The following is a 25573-nucleotide window of genomic DNA, read 5'->3' as shown; positions in this document are numbered from 1 at the left end:
TATATATATTAGATATTTATTCTATATATATATATTATTTATGTATATAATATATTATCTATATTTATATATATATAAATATAGATTATATATATAGCATACATTTATTAATATATATAAAGATAATATAGAATATATATATATAGATTCTATATTCATATATAAATATAATATTCTCTAGATATATATATATTATATTCTCTAAATATATATTTATAATAATACATTTATTTTATAAGGTGCCTTTCAAGGCACTCAAGGTCACCGTACAACACATTAAAAAGAGTTAAAACAACTATTATAAAGAAATTCTATATAAATATAATATTCTATAAATATATATAATTATACATATATATTTGTAATTGTATCCCAACATAGGTATTGTATTATGATCATAGGTAGTCATAATCTTGACCTGTATTATTTTTGTACTGGATTAAAAAACTCAATTAAACACAATGTCGATGTTTTATTATAAAAATATCATTTTCTTTAGCAACATACAAGAATAATTTGGTTCCTTTATTCCAACATGACGCACACAGACAGCTTCCTTGATGACAACAACACGTATACACACACGTTACATCACACACAGACTCCTTCAACAGAGGCGTGTCCTCCCGTGTGACGAGTCGCTCGTCCTCCAAACCGATAGATTTGCCAGGAGATCAATACAATCGAGGACGGTTCCAATCCAGAATCATTTTGATAATAGACGCCGAGAAAAAAAAGAAAAGTGATTCTTTAAAAAAAAAGTACATCATAATTTTTTTACAACTTTAAAAAAAATTATCTTTCATCAGCATCATGTGCAAAAATGACAACGGGGTGGATTTAGTAATCTGGTTAGTCTGACGGTATAAATAATGTCTCCACACTGCGGTGCTCCTCGAGCTATCGGTCCTTTTGATTAAAGGGAGTAAAGCTCCTGTTGCGTCATCACTTCCTGTGGGATTCAAGTGGATTCATCGGAAGCGAGCCGGTCTTTTCTCCTCCTACCAAGCGGCTTCGTTCTCGAACCACTCCAGAACGGCGTCCGCGTTCTCGCCGACCCACTGGATGTTGACCCGGGTCTGCTCCACGGCCTGCTGCACGTAGTTGGTAGGACTCAGGTTGTAGTCCGCCGCGAAGCGCTCCAGCTGCACACAAACACGCCACACGGGTTAGATGGTGTACCCAGAATGCATTGCTTGAGGGAGTCACAATAACGGCTAGCGAAAGCGACGGTTAGCACCTTAAAGTACACGACGGGGCGCCATCTTAGGTTTCATTATCACCCAAAACCGACCGCGAGGCTAGCTGCTACGTTAGCGCCACGGTAGCCGTTTAGCTAGCTAGACGCGACAGCCAACCGTAATAAATGTATACAAACATTTAAGATCAAATTGACACACATTATATTTTACACCGACTGGAGACGGTTCATCCAGAGCTTGAGTTACATCTCCAGAGCCTCCCAATGTTTCTATCGTTGTTGTTGTGTATTTTTATTCAATCGAATCAAAACAAATACATTATTAGTATATATAATATACAAAACAGGAAGACTGAAAAGGTATAGGTAGAAGCAAGAAATGCTTATATATTCCTATCCTAAATTAATATCAAATAAATCAGAAAATTTATATAAAATAAAGAAAAAATAAAATAAAAAATAAACTATATATATATATACATACACATACATATATATATATACATGCATACATACAGTATATATATAATATAGATTATATATATAGCATACATTTATAAATATATATAAGATATATAAACAGAATATATAAATATATAATCTATATATATATAGATTCTATATATATATAAATATTATATTCTATATATATATACTATTCTATCAATATATATTTATAATATTAATAGGCCTTTCAAGGCACTGAAGGTCACCGTACAACATATTAAAAATAGTTAAAACAACTGTATGTTAAACAAATTATATATAAATATAATATTGATATACTATCTGTGAAGTTGAGTCTGAATAAACTTCAGGTTGATGAAGGACCATGTGCAGCCATGTTGGACGAACTGATGGAACAGATCCATATCTCATTCGTGGATATATATTCCACGATGGTTTTCATCATCTCATGGGGGGAAAACAACATCCACGACAAGCGGCCGTGTCTTTTCAACGGTCTGAGAGGTTAAACTAACATGTTGTCACCCACATGACTCGGGATGACACAGACTTTGATAAGATATCAGGGCGGAGCCGCTCATCAATCTCCACTTGAAGACGATTATCATTCTGGACATAATTTAAAAAACATCCGTAAACATTACCTCCTCCAGTTCATATTGCGTGGAGAACCTTCGGGTCACGCCCTCGATGAGCCTGGCGGGGCCCCTGGAGGCGGGAGGACACGCAAAGACACGGTTTAGTGCAAGATCAACAACACCGGTTGAAGGCGTCCTGGACACATGTAGAAACCTGATTTAATTAAAAGAGGAGCCCTGCTGCTCATGTGAACACATCTCCGGTGTCACAGTGTGCTTATGAAATGAAGCCTCGTCTTTTATGTGGATTTAAACTTTGATGCCGGATAATTCAGCTTCCTGGAAATGGTGTAAACAACCTAAACAACCTTTATGAAGGCGGGCCGATGATAAGCACTGACGAGTCACCAGACCTTTGGACTGGGCGAGTGCGAGTCCAGGACTTTTATGGCAGTGTTGTGTATTCAAGGACTCCACCGCGGGTCGCCTCAGCGGTTCTCACATCTGGAACCCGCAGAACCCGAGACCCGCGTGAGGGAGGCCCGGCGGATCGGTTCTCCTCGAGCGCCCCCTCCAAAAACAGGCCATCGTGTCTCTCTCTCTTTCACATTTAAATATTCTATTGTGTATGTGACGTCGTACTTTATGAGAAAGAAAATACAGTTTATATCCTCCAATATTCTTAATTTGTAAAATGTGATTACTTGGATTCAATCAGAGTCTCTTTCTATAAAATCCACTTTCTTTCATGAATATAACTCGTCAGGACTTGCTTTCCTTTTCTTTGGCCCTTGGAGAAAATGATGTTTTTGAACGGTTAAACACCACCAAATATGGATAATCGCTGAATGTCTTTGTAAGATTAAAAACATTTTGTGAACGTTGGAAATGGGGACTTCTATCTTTTTCTTCTGTAACTGTTGGACTCGGAGTTAATGTTGGACTCAACCGATCCCTCATTGGATGAGGCTCATCGGTTGAGTCTCGGGTCCGGAGGCGTTCCCAGTTCTCTGGGTTGTAACTGACTCTGTAGCACAGTTGACGTTGGCTAGGATGCACTCGCCATGTACAGATGCATTCTGGGTCGGGTTCGTAAACTACTCGTACTACAATCCGTCTACGGATTCAGATATCTTCTTTCTGAGGTTGACGAACTCTTCTCAGTTGGGCCTCTGTGCCTAGTTTAGCTTGTTCTGGTCAAAGTGACCCACTCCACACTCAGCTGGAGCATTTAGCAGCTAAAGAGACTCACATTCTACTCAGTAGTTCAAATGAGAGGCACGAACAGATCTCCATGAGTAAAGATTCTAATGTTCGAGCCACTGCTCTGAGGGACGGGGCTCAGGCTACAGTTTGCTCGTTCCACGTCAGCTGGATCAACTTCACATTTGAGCACCTCTTTGCTAGTTTAGGAGTCCCTAAAAAAAGATGGAGTTTTAAAGAGCCAATGGAAGTTCGCTCACGATCTAACTGCCATTGGGTCGGCTTCTCCGGGTCCCGAGGTAAACCGTGAATACGTGTCGTTGGAACGCGAGCGCCGTGTTTTCGATGCAACCCCAACCACTCAATCTCAACGGCTACTCGGTCACGAGTCCAGAGGGGGACCTACGTTCTGTAGACGTACTCCCAGTGCGCTCTGACAAAGTTCCAGGCCAGCGCCTGCCCCGCCACGTTGTCTGCTACTGAGAGGAGAGTCGACCCGACGTCCATCAGACGAATCTTCTCCGGGTCCAAGGTGTACTGCAGGTATCTGCAAGAGAAGGACGGATGCTCACTTCATAGCAACGGTGTGGCGATGCTCCTCGGGGCCTCGAGGCGTCACCTGTTGAGGAGCCAGATCTTCTTGGTGCAGGACAGAGCCTCCCGGAGCTGCTCCTTCTCCGAGGTGTCCACGGAGCTCCGGTACTTGTCCCAGGCGAACTCCCACTCCTCCCTCCCGCCGGCGGCCACGGCCTGGCAGTAGATGACGGAGCGCAGGTTGGGGTGGATGCTGAATCACACACACAGGCTCCGTCATGACATCGGAGGACCGGCTCGTTTAGTTGAGTTATCCCACGTCCGTGCATCGCGTGTGGATGAACAGGTACAGGACGTCCAATGAAGAGCCGACGGGCCTCACGCGAGAACCATTGCTACACACAGGTTGCGTCTGAAGTGGCTCGTATGAGTGATTCACGGAAACATGTTCTTGTATTTAGAATTTTCTTTGTGGTATGAACACAATTTTCGAAAGATTAAATATTTCTTTGAAGAAATTGTGAGTTTGAACAACCTGTATCATTTGCATGTCATTAATTTTGTCGACATTATTGCAGTTTAAATCTGAATAACATTCTAAATGGGTTCGTGTAGCCGAACAATATTGGCATTCATTAAAATGAGCTATTGATGCTAACATGAAACACTACAACACAGGTGTCAAACATGCGGCCCACCGTGCCATTTTATGCGGCCCCTCACGGCTTGAAAGACCCATGATCACCTTTTATATCCTGTGCTTTTATTTTAAGGTTTCAAATTGAATGGATTTGTGTTATAATATTAGAGAAACGTCCTTGTGTACAATATCTCTACACTTGAATGAAAAATAATCAAATGCAAAGAGAGTTATTAAACAATATGTTTGGGTGTAGTTTATACAGCGCTTCTGTTACACCGGCCCTTTAAGAGGCGGCCATGATGCTGATGTGGCCCTTGGTGAAGATGAGTGCACTACAATATCAAGATGAACCTTGCCGTGGTGACCAATACTTCTGTATTTCCGTGACATCAGACCCTCAGGTGACTCGGCATGACCGGTTATTGCACGCTCATTTATCATTCATGCACGCGTGGCGTTCTTCATGTTTACGCTGGTCATTTACACCCTGATCTGAGGTCAGAGTACGACTTTAAAGTTGCACCGGGATTCCAAAAAGACCAGAAAGTATGTGCAGAGGGAGGCAGGTTTAGTTTCACTTCCCATTTAGTGTGAGTGGGATCCTGTTCTCCGTGGTCAGGTTGGGGAGTAGAGCGGTCGTAAAAAGGTTCTGACGAGAACCCCCAACGCCGAGCGGAAACAACAGCCACCAACAACGAACGCCACAAAGTGATTAAACGACACGTACCTTCCCATAATCATCAGCTACTACAGTGAGCGGTGGGGGGGCAAATAGAGTCATGCAAGTTTAGGATCATTTCAGAAGGTATGAAGAAGAATCTTCAAATTCCAGAATAAAAGCACTCGTTCAGCAGTGCCTGTACCTGTTGGTGCCGTTGCTGTTCATCCAGTCGGCGAACATCTTTGTCGCCATCTCTAAGCATTCTGGGAGCGCGTTGGAACACGCCACATCGATGGCGATGATCTGGTTGTGCCTGGGAGGGAAGCACAATGACAGTGTGGACACAAAGTGGGCAAGTATTACATGATGGCAATTTATAATGTGCTTTGAAGGAAACAGAGACGCCGTTGGACGCGTTGAAGAAATCCTGTGTTGATGTTATTTTGTCAAGCTGCTGGCTCCAATGTTGAGGATGAAATTCAGCAACATTTGGGGAGAAGCAATCATGGATCGAGTATTCCCGGGTCCCGGATTACCAAAGGAATCTAATCAAGGTTATGATGTCAACGCCAGCTGTGCTAACTCAGGAGAATAACCGGAAGGGTTGGTTCTGATTTTTTTAAGTTGGGTTGTGTGTCTGCGGCATCCAACCACCGTTTTTCTGTCAACAGAGTCCGGTGGCTTTAGCGTCCGATCCCTGTTGGAAAGGGCTGTCTAACAACGAGGGGTAGCTCAGAAAAAGAAACGTGATATTCATGTTCCAAGTGGACTTCCTCACTCCAAAAGAAGTTCCCAGAAATGTATTGACGTCTGATTTCATTTAAAGAATCACCCAATCAAATACGTATTTTCCATCTGAAACAACCCCCCGACTTCTGAAGAAGTGGTTCCACATGAACGCACCGCTCATTGGCACAAGTCGGGACTAGCGTGTGTCGACGTAAACTCACACATCTGCTCCGCATCGCCGCTCTTGGCAGCGGACTTTGAGTTTGTGGAACTGCTAAAGTGCAAACGGGTGTCAACCTGTTGAGGGTTTATCGAGGGGCATCTTTCCTTACTGTGCGGAGTGATCCTTTGGGACTTGGGAATGGTCGGTGTCGTTCCTGAAGAAGTCGTACAGGCCGCTAACCTGTTCTCGGAGGTACGCCTGCAGGAAGAGATTTACAGCCGTTACACACGCAGCCATGCATCACTCATTTTACCACACATCTGTTGATCATGAGGGGAGAACAACAAGGCTCGCACATTAAGTCTGTTGAATCCAGCGCCTCTATCCAGTGCAGCGTAATTCAGTTAGCGTTAGCAAGGCCAGCAGATACGTCTTTCACAAGTCTTAAAGAAAAGGAGGCGTTCATGGCACATGCCTGCATGGGTCCGTACACCTCGGAGCGGTCAAACATGAGGACAAAGTACTCCAGGTTCTTGACTGTTGACGCCCAGGGAATGTAGCCTCTCTCGTTGTGAAGGAAGCGCGTTGAATTCAGAGCTAGGGTCACTTCGATGAGTTTGGCCCTGAGGAAAAAACAGATTTGGATTTGGGAAGATCAAGGAGGATAAAGGAACCACCGCCGTCATGTCGGAAACAACAAACTTCAGCTACAGAACATTGATCAACAGAGTCAAAGTCATTACCTCGCTAAGTTGAAGGCATCGTCAACAAGCTGCCCTCTGTTCATCAGTGGGATCCGCTAAGAGACAAGAGCAGGGTGAGGGACAGTGACATCTACAACTGTACTACTACTACTACTACCACTACCACTACCACTACTACTCCTACTACTACTACTACTACTACTACTACTACTACTATCCCTACTAACCCTACTATTACTACTACTACTACTACCCCTACCACTACCACTACTACTACTATTACTACTACTACCCCTACTAACCCTACTACTACTACTACTACCACCACTACTACTACTACTACTACTCCTACTGTCATTCTACCATCAGCAGCATAGAAGCAGGAGAATACCATTTGGAGTAGAAAAAGACAAATGAGGTCAGAAGTCAGATACGGACCCAACATTCTGACCACGTCTGATAGATTAAACTCAGAGGTCTTTAAGAGGTCTTTAAGAGGTATTTAAGAGGTCGGTCTGAAGCTACAACATAATCCAAGGGGGTTTGACAATGACTGCTGGTCAATTTAATCCAGACTCTTGGATTTTGATGGATTGTCATGAAATTGTGTTCATGTTCCCCAGAGGATGCTTTATAGTGACTGTATTGATGCCCGAATGTTCAATCTTGAACCACAAGCAGTTCACTCATCCAGACCATCAACGTCGAATTTATGGGATTGGCACAAAACTATTTGTTGTCCCCAGCAGATGAATCCTAATGCCTTGTGTTGACTCAAACGACTGGAGGGTTTTCTGTGAACATTCTTGAGTAAAGAACCTGCTGATTGGTAATGATGGAAAGTCAGGGGATCTAGAAAGTCATTGGAATCCATCCTCTGGGAACCATACTTGTCTGTACGGTATTTCAGTGCAATCCATTCAACAGTTGGCAACAAACAACCAGTTCCACGACATTGTCATCCCTGGAGATATTCTCTAGTATCTTCATTAAACAGATGTTGAAGACATAGTTAATATTAGTACCCAAACCCAGTATTGTGTAAAAGAGTCAAGTTCAAGAAATTGAGGTTCACATTTCTCTTGCGCAAAATTAAAATAACAACTGGTTGATTAGATGGTTAAACGAGCCAAGACTTCATTTAATCTGCCAATCTTCAAGACCTTCAGGGGCGAAGTCTTCAGGGGCAACCGATTGTCTCGTAAAAACAGGCTTTGTCATTTCCTTTGGCCCAGTGCTCACTTGTGGGTTCGTCTCCAGCTGAGTCAGGAGGCGTTCCCAGTTCTCCGGGTTGTAATTGACTCTGTAGTATCCAGTACAGTTGATGTTTGCCAGGATCCACTCGCCGCTCTTAGAGATGAACTCGTCTTTCGTCACTGAAAATAGAGAAATCATAAACGGTGAATGTACTTCACTGAAAGCGTTTTTGAACGTAAGTAAATTCATCTATGTTCATCTGTTCTGTCTCGTCAAAATGTCCTCATCCAATCACAGACCATCACATAGCTGTTCAAATATCAAGTTATTCTATGTGATGAAACAGAGAAGATGTAAACTAACGTTGTTTGACAAATATGAGAACAAAGTGGGCAAAGAGGTGCGTTCACTTACTCGTGTCACTGGTTTCCAACAAGAAGTAAGCCGAATCCTTTATATTTGACATGTAACTGATTGGGACGTACCACCAGAGGCTAAAGAAACATAACATAAAAGACAAAAAGAAGGTTTAATGAGTATCAGTATGTTCCATGAAAAGAGTTTTAAGCCTTGAAACATTGAGCAGCGAAGAGAAGCAATGTTAAGAAAAGGTGACAGGCGATCTCTAAGTGGAGTATGACATTGAATCACCTGCACGATAAGCAGATATTTGCAACGCCATGGTGCCAGAGTCCAGAGCTGTTATGTTCTGGGTCTGGCCAGAGCAACTGAACACTCACCATCGGCGTGTTATGGAGCGCATAGTTACAACACGTCGTTTCAAAACACTCCACATGGCCAAAGGCATCATTTACCGTAATCAGCTGCTGTGAGTTCATGCAGAAACGCTGATGCAATAAGGCTCTGTGCCAACACACACCACATGTATGACCCTGAGAACTGGTCTCAGAGGGAGTTAGACATTGTGAAGAAGTGATGAAGTCAATGGAGGACAGATGTAGGATTCTTTGGAAAGATGGTGGAGGCCATCTTCTTTCAGCCGAGCCCGACTGACAGCCAATATGTTAAATTCACATGAATACAGAAGGAGGGGCTTATTATTAAGTTTCCTGATATACTACATTGGCTCACATTTCCCACCTATGAGACCAATTGGTCAAAGAAAGCGTGCCCAATGGAAGCTGCTCTTTGAGAGTATCCTTCATCATTGCGTCTTATGGTGACCAGAAACTAGTTTTGCTTAGTGTAATCAATAACATGAATATATACATTACTATAGTATTGTTGAACCTGCATTCGTTCTTTTTTGGGGGCCACTAAAAAGCTCTGTAAAGCTGAGGGAAACTGAGTTGGCTTTATATATAAAGGAAAGGTATCGGGCCCAGTAGTAACCCCTGAGGGACTCCACAAAGTTTATTTTCTGTAATTCGTATAAGAAAACAGCTCAACATTCAAATGTACTACCAGCAAACTATACACATATGGTCCGAAAAACTAATCAACCACCAAACGACGACAGTTATTTGTTTTTAGTTCATAACTGGAGGCAAGACCAAATGACTACATTCAACACTTTCTTTTAATAAATCAATAAATGCCACAACCACGTCTTTCTTTCCACTGCTGTTCTGATTTATTCCGATGCTTCCATTCATGCTTAATCTATTTGATCCCAACACATTCTCACGCAATAGATTCTGAGATAAAGTGAAGACACTGGTCATCTCTCCATGATCAGGGATGTAAATGAGAATAATTATATATTATCTGGGAGGTACCTACTTAGATTCAGAGGAGTCGTTGAACAGGAAGTGCTTCTGGTAGACTTCTCCACTGGTGGTGTTGATGGTGATAACAGGAAAGCCGATTTGTTTGGTCCAGGTGTTCATCACCTTGGCAACGTTGGTGAAACCGCCCTCGTCCTCGGCCTGCAAACATAAGCAGCTGATCAGTTGATATTATTTATGATATAAACCCCATAAATGGATCACTGATTAACGGGCATTATCATACTTTACCTTTTGAATATACTTCCAGAGGTCGTTCTGGTCCGTGTTTTTATAGCTAAAGTCCGAGAGGTACATCTGTGACACGGGAACAGAGAGAGCCAGAGAGGCGCGGGAGTTAACTTCAAAATCAGGATGTTCAGCATTCTGAATATTGATGTTGAAAATGTTCCGAGATGTTATGGTGTCACGAATGTTTGGCAGAAAACTTTCATTTTACGGCCAAAAAACAAACGTGAACAGCTGATGGACCGGTGTGTGTGTGTGTGTGGGTATGTGTGAGTGTTTGTGGGGGTATGTTGTGTGTGTGTGTGTAGGGGGGGGGGGGGGGTATGTGCGTATGTATGTGTGTGTGTGTGTGTGTGTGTGTATCGGATCCACTTGGCTGGAAACGGTGAAAACAACAAGTGGAAAAACAAAAGCAGATGTTGAAATAAAAGATAATCGTGTTTATTCAAATACACTTCTGTAACATCAACAACGACAACAACAACAACAACAACGTGACCAGTCCAAACAGAACAAGATATGTTGGATTACCAGCTGGACGGGGTGCACGTGGTAATAGACACACATTCAGTCACGGCCAGAACCACAGACACACCAGAACCACACACAGACACACACCAGAACCACACACAGAAACACACACACAGACCAACCAAAACCACACACAGACACACCAGAACCACACACAGACACACACCAGAACCACACACAGACACACCAGAACCACACACAGACACACACCAAAACCACACACAGACACACCAGAACCACACACAGACACACAGATCAATGGTCCACGGCGAGAGTCACAATAGCTGTTTCTGTTGTGTTGAGACATAAGTAAACGAACCCTGATGCATCCACGCTGCTGGAGCGTGTTCTTCCAGAGGAAAACAAACCCGAGGAACAACAGCTCCCCTGTTCTCAGAACCGACCAGCGGCTCGCCGGCCGCCACGCGGGCCGAAGGAACCGGAGTCTCCAAGCGGAACCGAGACTCTGTGTGTGGGAGGAAACAGGCGTACGCAACACGACACGCGGGGAACCACAGAGCGCCTCCAGAGGGCACGACCTCCCCGAGAAGTCACTTACTCGGATTCCTTTGGTGAACACTCGGTCCGTCACGATGAACGACAGCATCCTCAGCACGGCGGCCCCCTGCAGGGACAACGCCGAATTACAAGTAGCAGGCCCATATTCATAGCACACGGGTATGAGCGGGGAAAAAACACACGCCTACGTCGTATATGCTTTCATCCCTCGTTTCATTGGACTGTACCTTACAGTAGGTTATGGAATCGAACATATCTTCAATCTCATAAGTCATCTGGACGTCTTCCTCCGGAGGACTGAGGGGGTGAGACGAGGCCAGGGCGTCCTGCTCGAACGCCGCGTGGAGGTTGGCCATGAAATGTGCGTCTTTCTGGAGGAAAACCAAAGAGCACGCAATTATGGAGAATGTATTTATATGGAAGATGTGGAAGTGTGTCTGTATGTATGCATATGTGTATATATATATACATATATATATGTATATGTATGTATATGTATATATAATATATTTATTTATTTTTCTTTATTTTATATAATTTTATTTATTTATTTGATATTAATTTAGGATAGGAATATATAATCATGTTTTGCTTCGACCTATACCTTTTCAGTCTTTCTGTTTTGTATATTATATAGAATAATATTGTATTGTATTTGATTGACTGAATAAAATACACAATATCTTTTCTTTTTTATTCATTCTTTTATTTAATTGAAAGTAGGCGATTGACATTGTGTGTGCAGATTTTTGAATGATGCTCATTTTAGTTTTACATATTAAGAGCAAGAAGTGTAAAATATAGGATAAACAACAACAAAGAGACGGAATGAAACAAAAAACTGAATGAAAACAATGTAAAACTAGGGAGTGATGTATTGTACATTCATGGATTTATGAAAGTAAAATCAGGTCTATGAGGTGTTACGTATGTAACCCATTTTCCCAATATGACAAATACTGTTCCAGTTTGTCGTTGACGTACCGTTATCTTCTCCATGTGGTAAATGTATTTTTCAATGACGAGTTAAAAACGTTGGCAACAGAAATGAAGAAATGAAAAAGCAGAGCCAGTCCTGACTCTGACCTGGTTCTGACTCACCATGTTGGAGTGTGGATCCACGTGGTCCACCGCAACGACCGACAGGTACGTGGCAAAGCCCTCGTTCAGCCAAATGTCGTTCCACCATTTCATCGTCACCAGATTCCCAAACCACTGCCAACAAGAGCAGAAGATGGTGACCGACAGATGACATCACCGGGCAGCGGCACCGACAGACGCCACACAAGAGACGCTGGCCGACCAGGAAGACGTTCACGAATGACCACAAACAGCAACAAGGAGACAGAAAGAGACTCACAACACTCTGAAAACGACCCACACAATTAAAAAAGGACACAATGTGAAAAAAGTACAAAACAGCCACGGACCGAAAGATACCACAAAAAGACACACAACTACAAAGAGACACAAAAGAATCACAACAAGGAGACACAGAACTACAAAGAGACACAACACTACAAAGAGACACACAAGAATCACAACAGGGAGACACACAACTACAAAGAGACACAAAACAACCACAACAAAGAGACACACAACTACAAAGAGACACAAAAGAATCACAACAAGGAGACAGAACTACAAAGAGACACAAAACAACCTCAACAAAGAGACACAAAACTACAAAGAGACACAAAAGAATCACAGAAAGGAGACACACAAGTACAAAGAGACACAAAACTTCAAAGAGACACAAAACAACCTCAACAAAGAGACACAAAACAACCATAACAAAGAGACACAAAACTACAAAGAGACACGGAACAACCACAACAAAGATACACACAACTACAAAGAGACACAAAACAACCTCAACAAAGAGACACACAACTACAAAGAGACACAAAACAACCTCAACAAAGAGACACAAAACAACCACCACAAAGAGACACACAACTACAAAGAGACTAAACAACTATAAAGCATCTTGCTGGTGGGGCCTTCTGCATGGGAGTGCCAGGGGCCCATTGTCTTATACTTCTCCCATGCATGTAACACTAAGATGTTGCTGAATGGATTCATGTTATCAGGAGACTCATAAATAGCGAGCCCAGTTGGTGCCTGGAGCCATGAGTGTGTGTCATACTGAGTTTTGTGAGCGTCCCTCTGACCTGGTGTGCCAGTTCGTGTGCGATGAGGAAGGCGATCGTGTCCTTGTGCAGCAGCGAGGACACGCCCTCCTCGTAGAGCAGGCTGCCCTCCTGGTACGTCACCAGGCCCCAGTTCTCCATCGCGGCAAGACCCAAGTCTGGCAGGGCAACTTGATCTGGAGGAATCACACCGATATGGACACGTGGCCATAAGATGGACAGAAGTATCCATTCACATCTTATGAGACTCATGGGTATAAACGAAAATCACAAATTACACACCTTCCTGTACCTTCTGTGAACAAAGTAGATCCTCTGATCACCTCAGAGGCCCTCTGGGGGGCGGATGGACCCGTAACCCAGGAAACTGGGTGTGTCTTCTTGTGTACACCGAGTACTTTTGATGTATAAACATAATAAAGTACTTTTGTTGTCTAAACATAACAAAGTACTTTATTTGTCTAAATATAACAAAGTACTTTTGTTGTCTAAATATAGCAAAGTACTTTTGATGTCTAAACATGAAGTACTTTTGATGTATAAATATAACAAAGTACTTTTGATGTGGTTTCATAGTCATTTTACTAATCATGATGGTTTTAATAAACCTAACTATGCTTTGTTGAATACACCGATAAAAGTTGTTTTATAGTTTTTGTTGTTGTTTTTAGATAAATTAACAAGCTTCCCAAGGCTGGTAAAAAAAGAATCTATATTATTGCTTCAGTATTTTAAATATTAGGAGGTTTCAGGTACATGAGATGAGGTCATATGAGTAGATATCACTGATAAGGAAAAATCAATATGATTAATAATGATACGTGTAATGAAACCCTTGTAAAACTTCATGGGAGTTGTAGTTTTTGAATATATATATATATATATACAGTAAATATAATACTATTCTAACAGATGACATTGGGACACAGTGTACCTGTTCTTGGAGCCCACCTGAACTACTTACCATCCATCAACACATCCATCCCGTCAGATCTTACCCAGAGTTCTCTGTTCGTAGCCTATTCCAAAATATTCCTCGTAGAACTTGAGAATCTTCCCGGTGACGACGGCAGCGTAGTCGGCGTGGCCGGCTGCGATGGCGTCCGGGCGGCCATACGTCTGCGTGGGCAGAACACGGAGGTCAGTCCCCGGTGACTCGCGGTCAACGCCGTACGAAAAGCCATGCCACAAAACTCGTTTTGAATCTACGGTGCACGTACTTTAATATCCACGCTGCCTGGCGGGGAGCTGGCTGACATCGTGAACTCTGACACCGTGAAGGCGAACAAGTACGTTGACATCTTCGGCGTCGGATGAAAGCGGGTGACTTTCCAGTCGTCGTCGACGATGTAGGAATCTGAGGGAGCGGGAGACGAGGCAGACCGGCGTGAGGGAGGAAATCTTGGATTCTGGGATCGCCGAGGGGACGCTCTGAAGAGACGCGAGACGACGGCACATCGTGTTCACCTCTCATGTCCGCGTTCCCCAGGGCGAGCGTGTCTCTCCTGTGGACGATCGTCACGTCGAACACCGCCTTCAGCTCCGGCTCGTCGAAACACGGGAACACTCTCCTGGCGTCCGTCGGCTCCAACATGGTGGCGGCGAGAAATCTACGAAGACATAAAAAGAGCGACGGACCTCTCAGGTGAATCCTGCAGGAACACCGGAAACAACAACGAGACGAAGACGCGTCACACGGAACCGGAGAGGGACGACTTCAGCTTCATTCACACACAGGAAACACGTTCCAGGAGATACATAGATACATAGAGACAAAGATACATAGAAACATAGATACATAGATACATAGAGACTTAGAGACATAGAGACATAGAGACATAGAGACATAGAGACAAAGATACATAGATACATAGAGACTTAGAGACATAGAGACATAGAAACATAGAGACATAGAGACATATAGACATAGATACATAGAGACATAGATACATAGATACAAAGAGACATAGAGACATATAGACATAGATACATAGAGACAAAGATACATAGAAACATAGATACATAGATACATAGAGACTTAGAGACATAGAGACATAGATACAAAGATACATAGAGACGTAGAGACGTAGAGACATAGAGACATAGAAACATAGAGACATAGAGACATAGAGACATAGAAACATAGAGACATAGAGACATAGAGACATAGAAACATAGATACATAGATACATAGAAACATAGAGACATAGATACATAGAGACATAGAAACATAGAGACATAGAGACATAGAAACATAGATACATAGAGACATAGAGACATAGAAACATAGAGACATAGAGACATAGAGACATAGAGACATAGAAACATAGAGACATAGAGACATAGAGACATAGAGACATAGAGACATAGAAACATAGAGACATAGAGACATAGATACATAGAGACATAGAGACATAGATACATAGATACATAGAGACATAGAGACATAGAAACATAGATACATAGATACATAGAAACATAGAGACATAGAGACATAGAAACATAGAGACATAGAGACATAGAGACATAGAAACATAGATACATAGATACATAGAGACATAGAGACATAGAGACATAGAGACATAGAAACATAGAGACATAGAGACAAAGATACATAGAGACATAGATACATAGATACATAGAAACATAGATAGATACATAGAGACATAGAGACATAGAAACATAGAGACATAGAGACAAAGATACATAGAAACATAGATACATAGATACATAGAGACATAGAGACATAGAAACATAGAGACATAGAGACATAGATACATAGAGACATAGAGACATAGAGACATAGATACATAGAGACATAGAGACATAGAGACATAGAAACATAGATACATAGAGACATAGAGACATAGAAACATAGAGACATAGAGACATAGAGACATAGAAACATATAGACATAGAGACATAGATACATAGAAACATAGAGACATAGATACATAGAGACATAGAAACATAGAGACATAGAAACATAGATACATAGATACATTGACACATAGACACATTGACACATAGACACATTGATACATAGACACATAGATACATTGATACATTGACACATTGAGACATAGAGACAGAGACATAGACATAGAGACATAGAGACATAGAGACATAGAAACATAGATACATGAGACATAGATACATGAGACATAGAGGGACATAGAGACATAGAAACATAGAGACATAGAGACAAAGATGCATAGACACATAGATACATAGATACATTGATACATAGACACATAGAGACATAGAGACATAGAAACATAGAGACATAGAGACATAGAGACAAAGATACATAGAAACATAGATACATAGATACATGAGACATAGAGACATAGAGACATAGAGACATAGAAACATAGACATGAGACATAGATACATAGAACATAGGATACATAGAGACATAGAGAAACATAGAGACATAGAGACATAGAGACATAGAGACATAGAAACATATAGACATAGAGACATAGATACATAGAGACATAGAAACATAGAGACATAGATACATAGAGACATAGAAACATAGAGACATAGAGACATAGAAACATAGATACATAGAGACATAGACATGAGAGACATAGAAACATAGAGACATAGAGACATAGAAAAGATGCATAGAAACATAGAGACATAGAGACATAGAAACATAGAGACATAGAGACATAGAGACATAGAAACATAGAGACATAGAGACATAGATACATAGAGACATAGAGACATAGATACATAGAAACATAGATACATAGATACATAGAGACATAGAGACATAGAAACATAGAGACATAGAGACAAAGATACATAGAAACATAGATACATAGAAACATATAGACATAGAGACATAGAAACATAGAGACATAGAGACATAGAGACATAGAAACATAGAGACATAGAGACATAGAAACATATAGACATAGAGACATAGAGACATAGATACATAGAGACATAGAGACATAGAGACAAAGATACATAGAAACATAGATACATAGATACATAGAGACATAGAGACATAGAAACATAGATACATAGATACATAGAAACATAGATACATAGAGACATAGAAACATAGAGACATAGAGACAAAGATACATAGAAACATAGATACATAGATACATAGAGACATAGAAACATAGAGACATAGAGACATAGAGACATAGAAACATAGAGACATAGAGACATAGAGACAAAGATACATAGAAACATAGATACATAGATACATAGAGACATAGAAACATAGAGACATAGAGACATAGAAACATATAGACATAGAGACATAGATACAAAGATACATAGAGACGTAGATACATAGAGACATAGAGACATAGATACATAGAAACATAGATACATAGATACATAGAGACATAGAGACATAGAAACATAGAGACAAAGATACATAGAAACATAGATACATAGATACATAGAGACATAGAAACATAGAGACAAAGATACATAGATACATAGAGACTTAGAGACATAGAGACATAGAAACATAGAGACATAGAGACATAGATACAAAGATACATAGAGACGTACATACATAGAGACATAGATTCATAGATACATAGAGACATAGAGACATAGAGACATAGATACATAGAGACATAGAAACATATAGACATAGAGACATAGATACATAGAGACATAGAGACATAGATACAAAGATACATAGAGACGTAGAGACGTAGATACATAGAGACATAGATTCATAGATACATAGAGACATAGAGACATAGATACATAGAGGCATATATACATAGATACATAGATACATAGAGACATAGAGACATAGCTACAAAGATACATAGATAAACAACTTCAACATGAAACCAAGAACATGTAACCTGAACATGCAGCTCCGAAACACCACAAGAAGTAGTTACTGTAACTACAAAGAGACACAAAACAACCTCAACAAAAACACCCAACACTACAAAGAGACCCAACACAACCTCAACAAAGAGACGCACAAGGTGCCTCAAATGTCTGGTGGTCTTGTGGTGTTTCAGAGCTGCATGTTCAGGTTTCATGCTCTTGGTTTCATGTTTAAGTTATTACCTTCGCATTGAAAATGCGGAAGGTAATGTTTTGATCGCCGTGTATTTATTTATTTATTTATTTGTATGCGTGTTATTCGCATACCAAATCGCATGAAATTTGGTGGGATGATTGGTTATTATCCGGGGACCATTTGATTAGATTTTGGGATCAATTGGGTCAAAGGTCAAGGTCAAGGTCATGGATAGGTCAACATCTTCTTTTTACCATAGCACGGTCAATTTGTATCCAATTGGCATGCAACTAATGCCAACATGTTCATAATTCAATGCCCAATCTTGTGCTATGCGAAGGTATGCGCTCTACCGAGTGCCCACTCTAGTTTATCTATGTATCTATTTATCTTTGTTCCTCATTTTGTCTCTCATAGTTGAGGTTTACCGATGATGAAACTTACAGGCCTCTCTCATCTTTTTGGGAGACCAATTGTGCAAGTGGGAGAACTTGCACAATTGGTGGCTGACTGAATATTTTTTGCCCCACTGTATGTGTCTCTTTGTTCAAGTTGTTGTGTCTCTTTGTAGTTTTGTGTCTCTTTGTTGAGGTTGTGTTTTGTGTCTCTTTGTAGTTGTGTGTCTCTTTGTTCAAGTTGTTGTGTGTCCCTTTGTAGTTGTGTGTCTCTTTGTTGAGGTTGTGTCTCTTTGTAGTTGTGTGTCTCTTTGTTGAGGTTGTGTTTTGTGTCTCTTTGTAGAGGTTGTTTTGTGTCTCTTTGTTGAGGTTGTTTTGTGCCTCTTTGTAGTTGTGTGTCTCTTTGTTGAGGTTGTGTCTCTTTGTAGTTGTGTGTCTCTTTGTTGAGGTTGTGTTTTGTGTCTCTTTGTAGAGGTTGTTTTGTGTCTCTTTGTTGAGGTTGTTTTGTGTCTCTTTGTAGTTGTGTGTCTCTTTGTTGAGGTTGTGTTGTGTGTCTCTTTGTTGAGGTTGCTGTGTGTCTCTTTGTAGTTGTGTGTCTCTTTGTAGTTTAGTGTCTCTTTGTTGAGGTTGTTTTGTGTCTCTTTGTAGTTTTGTGTCTCTTGTGTCTCTTTGTTGAGTGTTTGTGTCTCTTTGTAGTTTAGTGTCTCTTTGTTGAGGTTGTTTTGTGTCTCTTTGTAGTTTTGTGTCTCTTTGTTGAGGTTGTTTTGTGTCTTGTAGTTTTGTGTCTCTTTGTTGAGGTTGTTTTGTGTCTCTTTGTAGTTGTGTGTCTCTTTGTTGAGGTTGTGTTGTGTGTCTCTTTGTTGAGGTTGCTGTGTGTCTCTTTGTAGTTGTGTGTCTCTTTGTAGTTTAGTGTCTCTTTGTTGAGGTTGTTTTGTGTCTCTTTGTTGAGGCTGTGTTGTGTGTCTCTTTGTTGAGGTTGTTTTGTGTCTCTTTGTAGTTTTGTGTCTCTTTGTTGAGGTTGTTTTGTGTCTCTTTGTAGTGGTTGTTTCTTTTTGTTGAGGTTGTCTCTTTGTTGAGGTTGTTTTGTGTCTGTTTTGAGGTGTGTTAGCTTAGCTCATGAACTGACTGCAGCTGTTTAAAGGAGTCAGCTATCACAGAGTAACATTTACCGGTCCCGGGCCCCTGAGACCTCGTTGACCCCTCAACCAACACGTTTTTAACTGAAACCGTTCATGACAGACAGATACACAACGAACATGCTTCTTATAGTCTGTCCGTGTTTAACTCTAGTGTATGATGAAATCCGTCAGACAGAACATAGTATATAAAGGATTAGATATTTATAACACCTCTAAACACATTTTCCTTCCACTTCTATCAGATGTCCTGAGTTAATGTCCTTGGTGACTTTAACAAAGGAAACCTGAACTCAACAAATAATCACAGTGTTTTTTATTTGGAAAGATAAACTTGTTTTATAGTGTATCCGTTTGTTATTTACCATATTTATTTCTGTTTCTTATTTTATTGTTTTATTGTATGACTATGCTTATTGTTCTGCACCTTTCACCGAGTCAGATTCCTCATATGTTCAACGTACCTGGCAATAAACTCTTCTGATACTGATTTCACTCGAAGAAATCACGCAATATATTGTTTACGATTTAAAATACGCAGCTGGAAAAGTTCACAAAGTAACGCTTGATGTTCATTCAGTTTGTCATAAACTCTAGTTATTCATACAAATCAAGAAAGGAACCATTTGTAATCTGTAGTGACAAACACACACACACACCTGAATACAACATTGATAATATGTATAATAATCATATTAATAATAATAATTAATAAGTGAATGATTGCATCTTTAAGTAACACTGCTGAAAACAATCAAATGGATCGGATCCAGAGGTTTCCTGATCGAGCGTCACAGACTGACTCATTAAGAATAAAGAAACTAAAGCTGAACAAGATTTTCACAGGTAATGATGACATTGACCCACTCATGGACCTCAGAAAGTTTCGTAGGAATCGGACAAAAGATTTCGGAGAAAAGTGCAAAACATATTTTCTTACAAAATTCAAAATGCCGGAAAATCTAAGTAGGCTCCTTTCATGACACCCACGATGTTATTATTAGAGCAGGTCCAGGTGAACCTGTATACCAAATTTAAAGGAAATCGGTCATTGTTGAAAAAAAGTACTAGCTTTTCCAACTCAAGGGGGCGCTAGAGAGCTATTTCCCGAGACCCCAATCAGATCGGTATTTTCGCCGATCCTGATATATTTGGACATTTTTAACGTTGTCGCTTGAGCCCGAGACCCTCGTATCTCCCTGCTAAGACGGTAAATAATAATAATAATAATAAACATATGAATATCATATGAATAACAACGTCCGTCGGTCGTCTCGGGCCCTAATAATAATTATAATAACTTCCATGGACGTTATGTAAGGGTGCGTAATGCTGTTTTTTTTTACGACAGGCAATAGCATCATATGTCCTTCTCAGTGTCAGTGAAACAAGTGGATTAATAGCTGAACTGATTTAGTCCATTTTGGGAATTTTCAAAATGTGGTGCCAATGAGTTCCTTTGAGGAAACTCTGGCACGATTTTAATATATTTTTTCCAAACTAGAAAGTTTATCCTCCAAATAGTTAGAAAGCTCCAGCCCACAGAGCCAGCTTTACACATGTGGAGTGTGTGGCTCACCTCTCTGTATCCGTATCGCCTTCAAACGCTGGGGTACCTTCAGAATATGTGCTCACGAAGAGCCCGTAGAGATTTTCTGTAATCGTTCCTTTGAAAGCCAGAAACAGGCTGTAGTTCCCCCCCGCCGCCAGCACGGCGTCCAGCTGGATCTCCAGGAAGCGGCCCTTGTCCTCTCGGTGCTTCATCCACGAGACGCCGATCCGCTCGTCGGTGTCTTTGTTGGTCACCACCGGACCGGAGAGCTCCAGGTCCTCGCTGTGGAGGTAGACCACGCCGGTGCTCCGGACGCACCGGAAGGTCACGGTGGAGTTCCCCGTGAAGACCATCGTCTGGTTGGGGCTGGTGACGTTCACCACCTGGATGATGCGGGTGTAGAGGTGGGGCTGGAGCACCACCCGGTACCTCTGGGGCACCAGGTGCTTCGGCAGCCGCGTGACGGGCGGCAGGCTGGTGGTGACGGACGGCGGCGTGGGCCGCGGCGTCGGGTTCAGCGGTCCGATCTCCGTCTGGTAGACGATGACCATGGTGATGATGCCGGCGATGACGGACACCGTGAGGAAGACGAAGGTGCCGGCGAACACCTTGGAGACGCCGGATTCTTTCGGCATGGCGGCTGCTTCCTCCGATAGGTCCTGTCGCCGCAGCGGTTGGGAGATGAAGTCTGAGGAACTTGGCGCGCGCCTCCGCGACGCTCGCAGTCCAAGTCGCCTCCCTCCCCATAAACGGGGCTCGGCCTCGGCGACGAAGGGTTAAGCATTAACCCGGGCGTCGCCGGAGGAGCGCGGAGTGAGAGGGCGACGTCCGCCGCCTGTAAATCATCAGTCAGATGGAGCTCGGGAACATCTGGAGGAGGTTACCGCGGGTTCTGTTGACCTCGAGGAACACGGGATCCTCACGCTGCACCCCACACACACACACACACACACACACACACACACACACACACACACACACACACACACACACACACACACACACACACACACACACACACACACACACATACACACACACACACATACACACACACACACACACACACACACACACACATATACACACACATACACACACACACTTACACACACACACACACACACACATACATACACACACACACACACACACACACTTCCTCAAGCCTCAAGTGGAAACGAGAGGAGGAACTCTGAACATGGCGTCACCCATCTGGATCGTAGGTGTCGGAGGTTTTGCTGACCTCACTGCAGGGGGGCCGGACTAACGGCTTCCAGAGACCCCCGTCAACGCAGACTCCCCTCAACACAGACCCCCCTCAACGCAGACCCCCTGTCAACACAGACCCCCTCAACGCAGACCCCCTCAACACAGACCCCCCTCAACACAGACCCCACTCAACACAGACCCCCCTCAACACAGACCCCACTCAACGCAGACCCCCCTCAACACAGACCCCCTCAACGCAGACCCCCCTCAACGCAGACCCCCCTCAACACAGACCCCTCAACACAGACCCCTCAACGCAGACCCCTCAACGCAGACCCCCTCAACACAGACCCCCCTCAACACAGACCCCCCTCAACACAGACCCCCTCAACGCAGACCCCCCTCAACGCAGACCCCCTCAACACAGACCCCTCAACACAGACCCCTCAACGCAGACCCCTCAACACAGACCCCTCAACGCAGACCCCTCAACGCAGACCCCTCAACACAGACCCCCTCAACGCAGACCCCCTCAACACAGACCCCCTCAACGCAGACCCCTCAACACAGACCCCCTCAACACAGACCCCCTCAACACAGACCCCTCAATGCAGACCCCCTCAATGCAGACCCCTCAACGCAGACCCCCTCAACACAGACCCCTCAACGCAGACCCCCCTCAACACAGACCCCCCTCAACGCAGACCCCCTCAACACAGACCCCTCAACACAGACCCCCCTCAACGCAGGCCCCCTCAACCCAGCCCCCCCTCAACACAGACCCCCCCTCAACACAGACCCCCCTCAACCCAGACCCCTCAACGCAGACCCCCTCAACACAGACCCCCTCAACGCAGACCCCCTCAACGCAGACCCCCCTCAACGCAGACCCCCCCTCAACACAGACCCCCCTCAACGCAGACCCCCCTCAACGCAGACCCTGTGTGAGGAGCAACGAGACGCAGGTGAAGGCAGGAGAGCCGAGTGGGCCGGAGTGATTTTGGGAAATCACTGGAGTTGGCTGGAAAGCCCCAAAAAACCTCGGGGAATCTCGACCACCATGACCACACACACACACACACACACACACACACACACACACACACACACACACGGTCACACACACACACACACACACACACACACACACACACACACACACACACACACACGGTCACACACACACACACACACACACACACACACACACACACACACACACACACACACACACACACACACACACACACGCACACGCGGTCACACACACACACACACACACGCACACGCGGTCACACACACACACACACACACGCGGTCACACACACACACACACACGGTCACAAGGCGTGGTTGTTTGTGCTGAGAACAGATGTTCCTGTTGCAGGATCAAGACGATAAAACCAGGGCCGACCACATCGAACCACGAAGATGAAGAAGGTGAATCATCATCATCATCCTCCTCCTCCTCCTCTCAGTGATACCAGGTGGAGGGGGAGGAGCCACGTCCCCCGAGCTCTGATGACCAGCCTGTTCTGATGTTGATGGTTTCGTTTCATCAGTTGAAGTGTAGCTGCTCCCTGGTGCTGACTGAAGGTTCTGTTGGACCTTCCTGACGTGTGATGGTTGTTCTGCGGGGAGCGGAACCTCCGGGTCTGGACCAGATGTTCCTCCGGGTCTGGACTAGATGTTCCTCCGGGTCTGGACCAGAGGAACCTCCGGGTCTGGACCAGATGTTGCAACATCTGTCAGAACGCCAAAACCCACGGGCGGACGCTCAGGAGGAGCGGAGAGATCGGAGGAGTGACTCATGTTGTTCTGCAGAACGTCAAGCTGATGCACACACACACACACACACACACACACACACACAGGTTCTCTCTCTCTCTCACACACACACACACACACAGGTTCTCTCTCTCACACACACAGGTTCTCTCTCTCTCTCTCACACACACACACACACAGGTTCTCTCTCTCTCTCACACACACACACACACACACACACACACACACAGGTTCTCTCTCTCACACACACACAGGTTCTCTCTCTCTCACACACACAGGTTCTCTCTCTCTCACACACACACACACACACACAGGTTCTCTCTCTCTCACACACACAGGTTCTCTCTCTCACACAGGTTCTCTCTCTCTCACACACACAGGTTCTCTCTCTCTCACACACACAGGTTCTCTCTCTCTCTCACACACACAGGTTCTCTCTCTCTCACACACACACAGGTTCTCTCTCTCTCACACACACACACAGGTTCTCTCTCTCTCACACACACAGGTTCTCTCTCTCACACACACACAGGTTCTCTCTCTCACACACACACACAGGTTCTCTCTCTCTCTCACACACACAGGTTCTCTCTCTCTCACACACACACAGGTTCTCTCTCTCTCACACACACACAGGTTCTCTCTCTCTCACACACACACAGGTTCTCTCTCTCTCACACACACACACACACACACACACACAGGTTCTCTCTCTCACACACACACACACAGGTTCTCTCTCTCTCACACACACAGGTTCTCTCTCTCACACACACACAGGTTCTCTCTCTCACACACACACAGGTTCTCTCTCACACACACACACACAGGTTCTCTCTCTCACACACACAGGTTCTCTCTCTCACACACACACACACAGGTTCTCTCTCTCACACACACACAGGTTCTCTCTCTCTCACACACACACAGTTTCTCTCTCACACACACACACACACACAGGTTCTCTCTCTCACACACACACAGGTTCTCTCTCTCTCTCACACACACAGGTTCTCTCTCTCTCTCACACACACACAGGTTCTCTCTCTCTCACACACACACACACACACACAGGTTCTCTCTCTCTCTCACACACACAGGTTCTCTCTCACACACACACACAGGTTCTCTCTCACACACACACACAGGTTCTCTCTCACACACACACACAGGTTCTCTCTCTCACACACACACACACGTTCTCTCT

General features: G+C 43.4%; 2 protein-coding genes across 2 annotated transcripts; one reads left to right on the top strand and one right to left on the bottom strand.

Annotated features, from left to right (window-relative positions):
• Positions 1–459: 459 nt before the first annotated feature.
• Positions 460–22249, bottom strand: anpeplb (alanyl (membrane) aminopeptidase-like b). Its single transcript, XM_056415880.1, has 20 exons — positions 21394–22249; positions 14728–14870; positions 14481–14617; positions 14259–14379; positions 13282–13436; positions 12209–12322; positions 11335–11478; positions 11148–11213; positions 10061–10126; positions 9825–9970; positions 8496–8575; positions 8127–8260; positions 6924–6979; positions 6656–6803; positions 6350–6438; positions 5491–5601; positions 4070–4237; positions 3857–3997; positions 2314–2377; positions 460–1145 (listed from the first exon to the last, which is right to left on the bottom strand). The coding sequence occupies exons 1-20, from the start codon at positions 21999–22001 to the stop codon at positions 1002–1004; spliced, it is 2835 nt and encodes a 944-aa protein (XP_056271855.1). The 5' UTR covers positions 22002–22249; the 3' UTR covers positions 460–1001.
• Positions 22000–23576, top strand: LOC130195673 (uncharacterized). Its single transcript, XM_056417342.1, has 2 exons — positions 22000–22131; positions 22623–23576. Exons 1-2 carry the CDS (start codon positions 22000–22002, stop codon positions 23574–23576), a joined length of 1086 nt encoding a protein of 361 aa, XP_056273317.1.
• The last annotated feature ends 1997 nt before the right edge of the window (positions 23577–25573 follow it).

The sequence above is a fragment of the Pseudoliparis swirei genome, chromosome 6 (assembly GCF_029220125.1).
Source record: "Pseudoliparis swirei isolate HS2019 ecotype Mariana Trench chromosome 6, NWPU_hadal_v1, whole genome shotgun sequence".
Lineage (NCBI taxonomy): Eukaryota > Metazoa > Chordata > Actinopteri > Perciformes > Liparidae > Pseudoliparis > Pseudoliparis swirei.
Note: the sequence above shows the minus strand (reverse complement) of the source record. Positions and strands in the feature narration are given on the sequence as shown.

Bases quoted from the DNA above. Each gene is read 5' to 3' on its own strand.
- LOC130195673 (XM_056417342.1), top strand. From the start codon at position 22,000: ATGGCGGCTGCTTCCTCCGATAGGTCCTGTCGCCGCAGCGGTTGGGAG. The intron at 22,132-22,622 runs GCGACGAAGGGT...ACCTCACTGCAG, and splicing joins ATAAACGGGGCTCGGCCTCG to GGGGGCCGGACTAACGGCTT.
- anpeplb (XM_056415880.1), bottom strand. From the start codon at position 22,001: ATGCCGAAAGAATCCGGCGTCTCCAAGGTGTTCGCCGGCACCTTCGTC. The intron at 13,437-14,258 runs GTAAGATCTGAC...TGATTCCTCCAG, and splicing joins CTACGAACAGAGAACTCTGG to ATCAAGTTGCCCTGCCAGAC. The intron at 1,146-2,313 runs GTAATGTTTACG...GTTTGTGTGCAG, and splicing joins CGCAATATGAACTGGAGGAG to CTGGAGCGCTTCGCGGCGGA.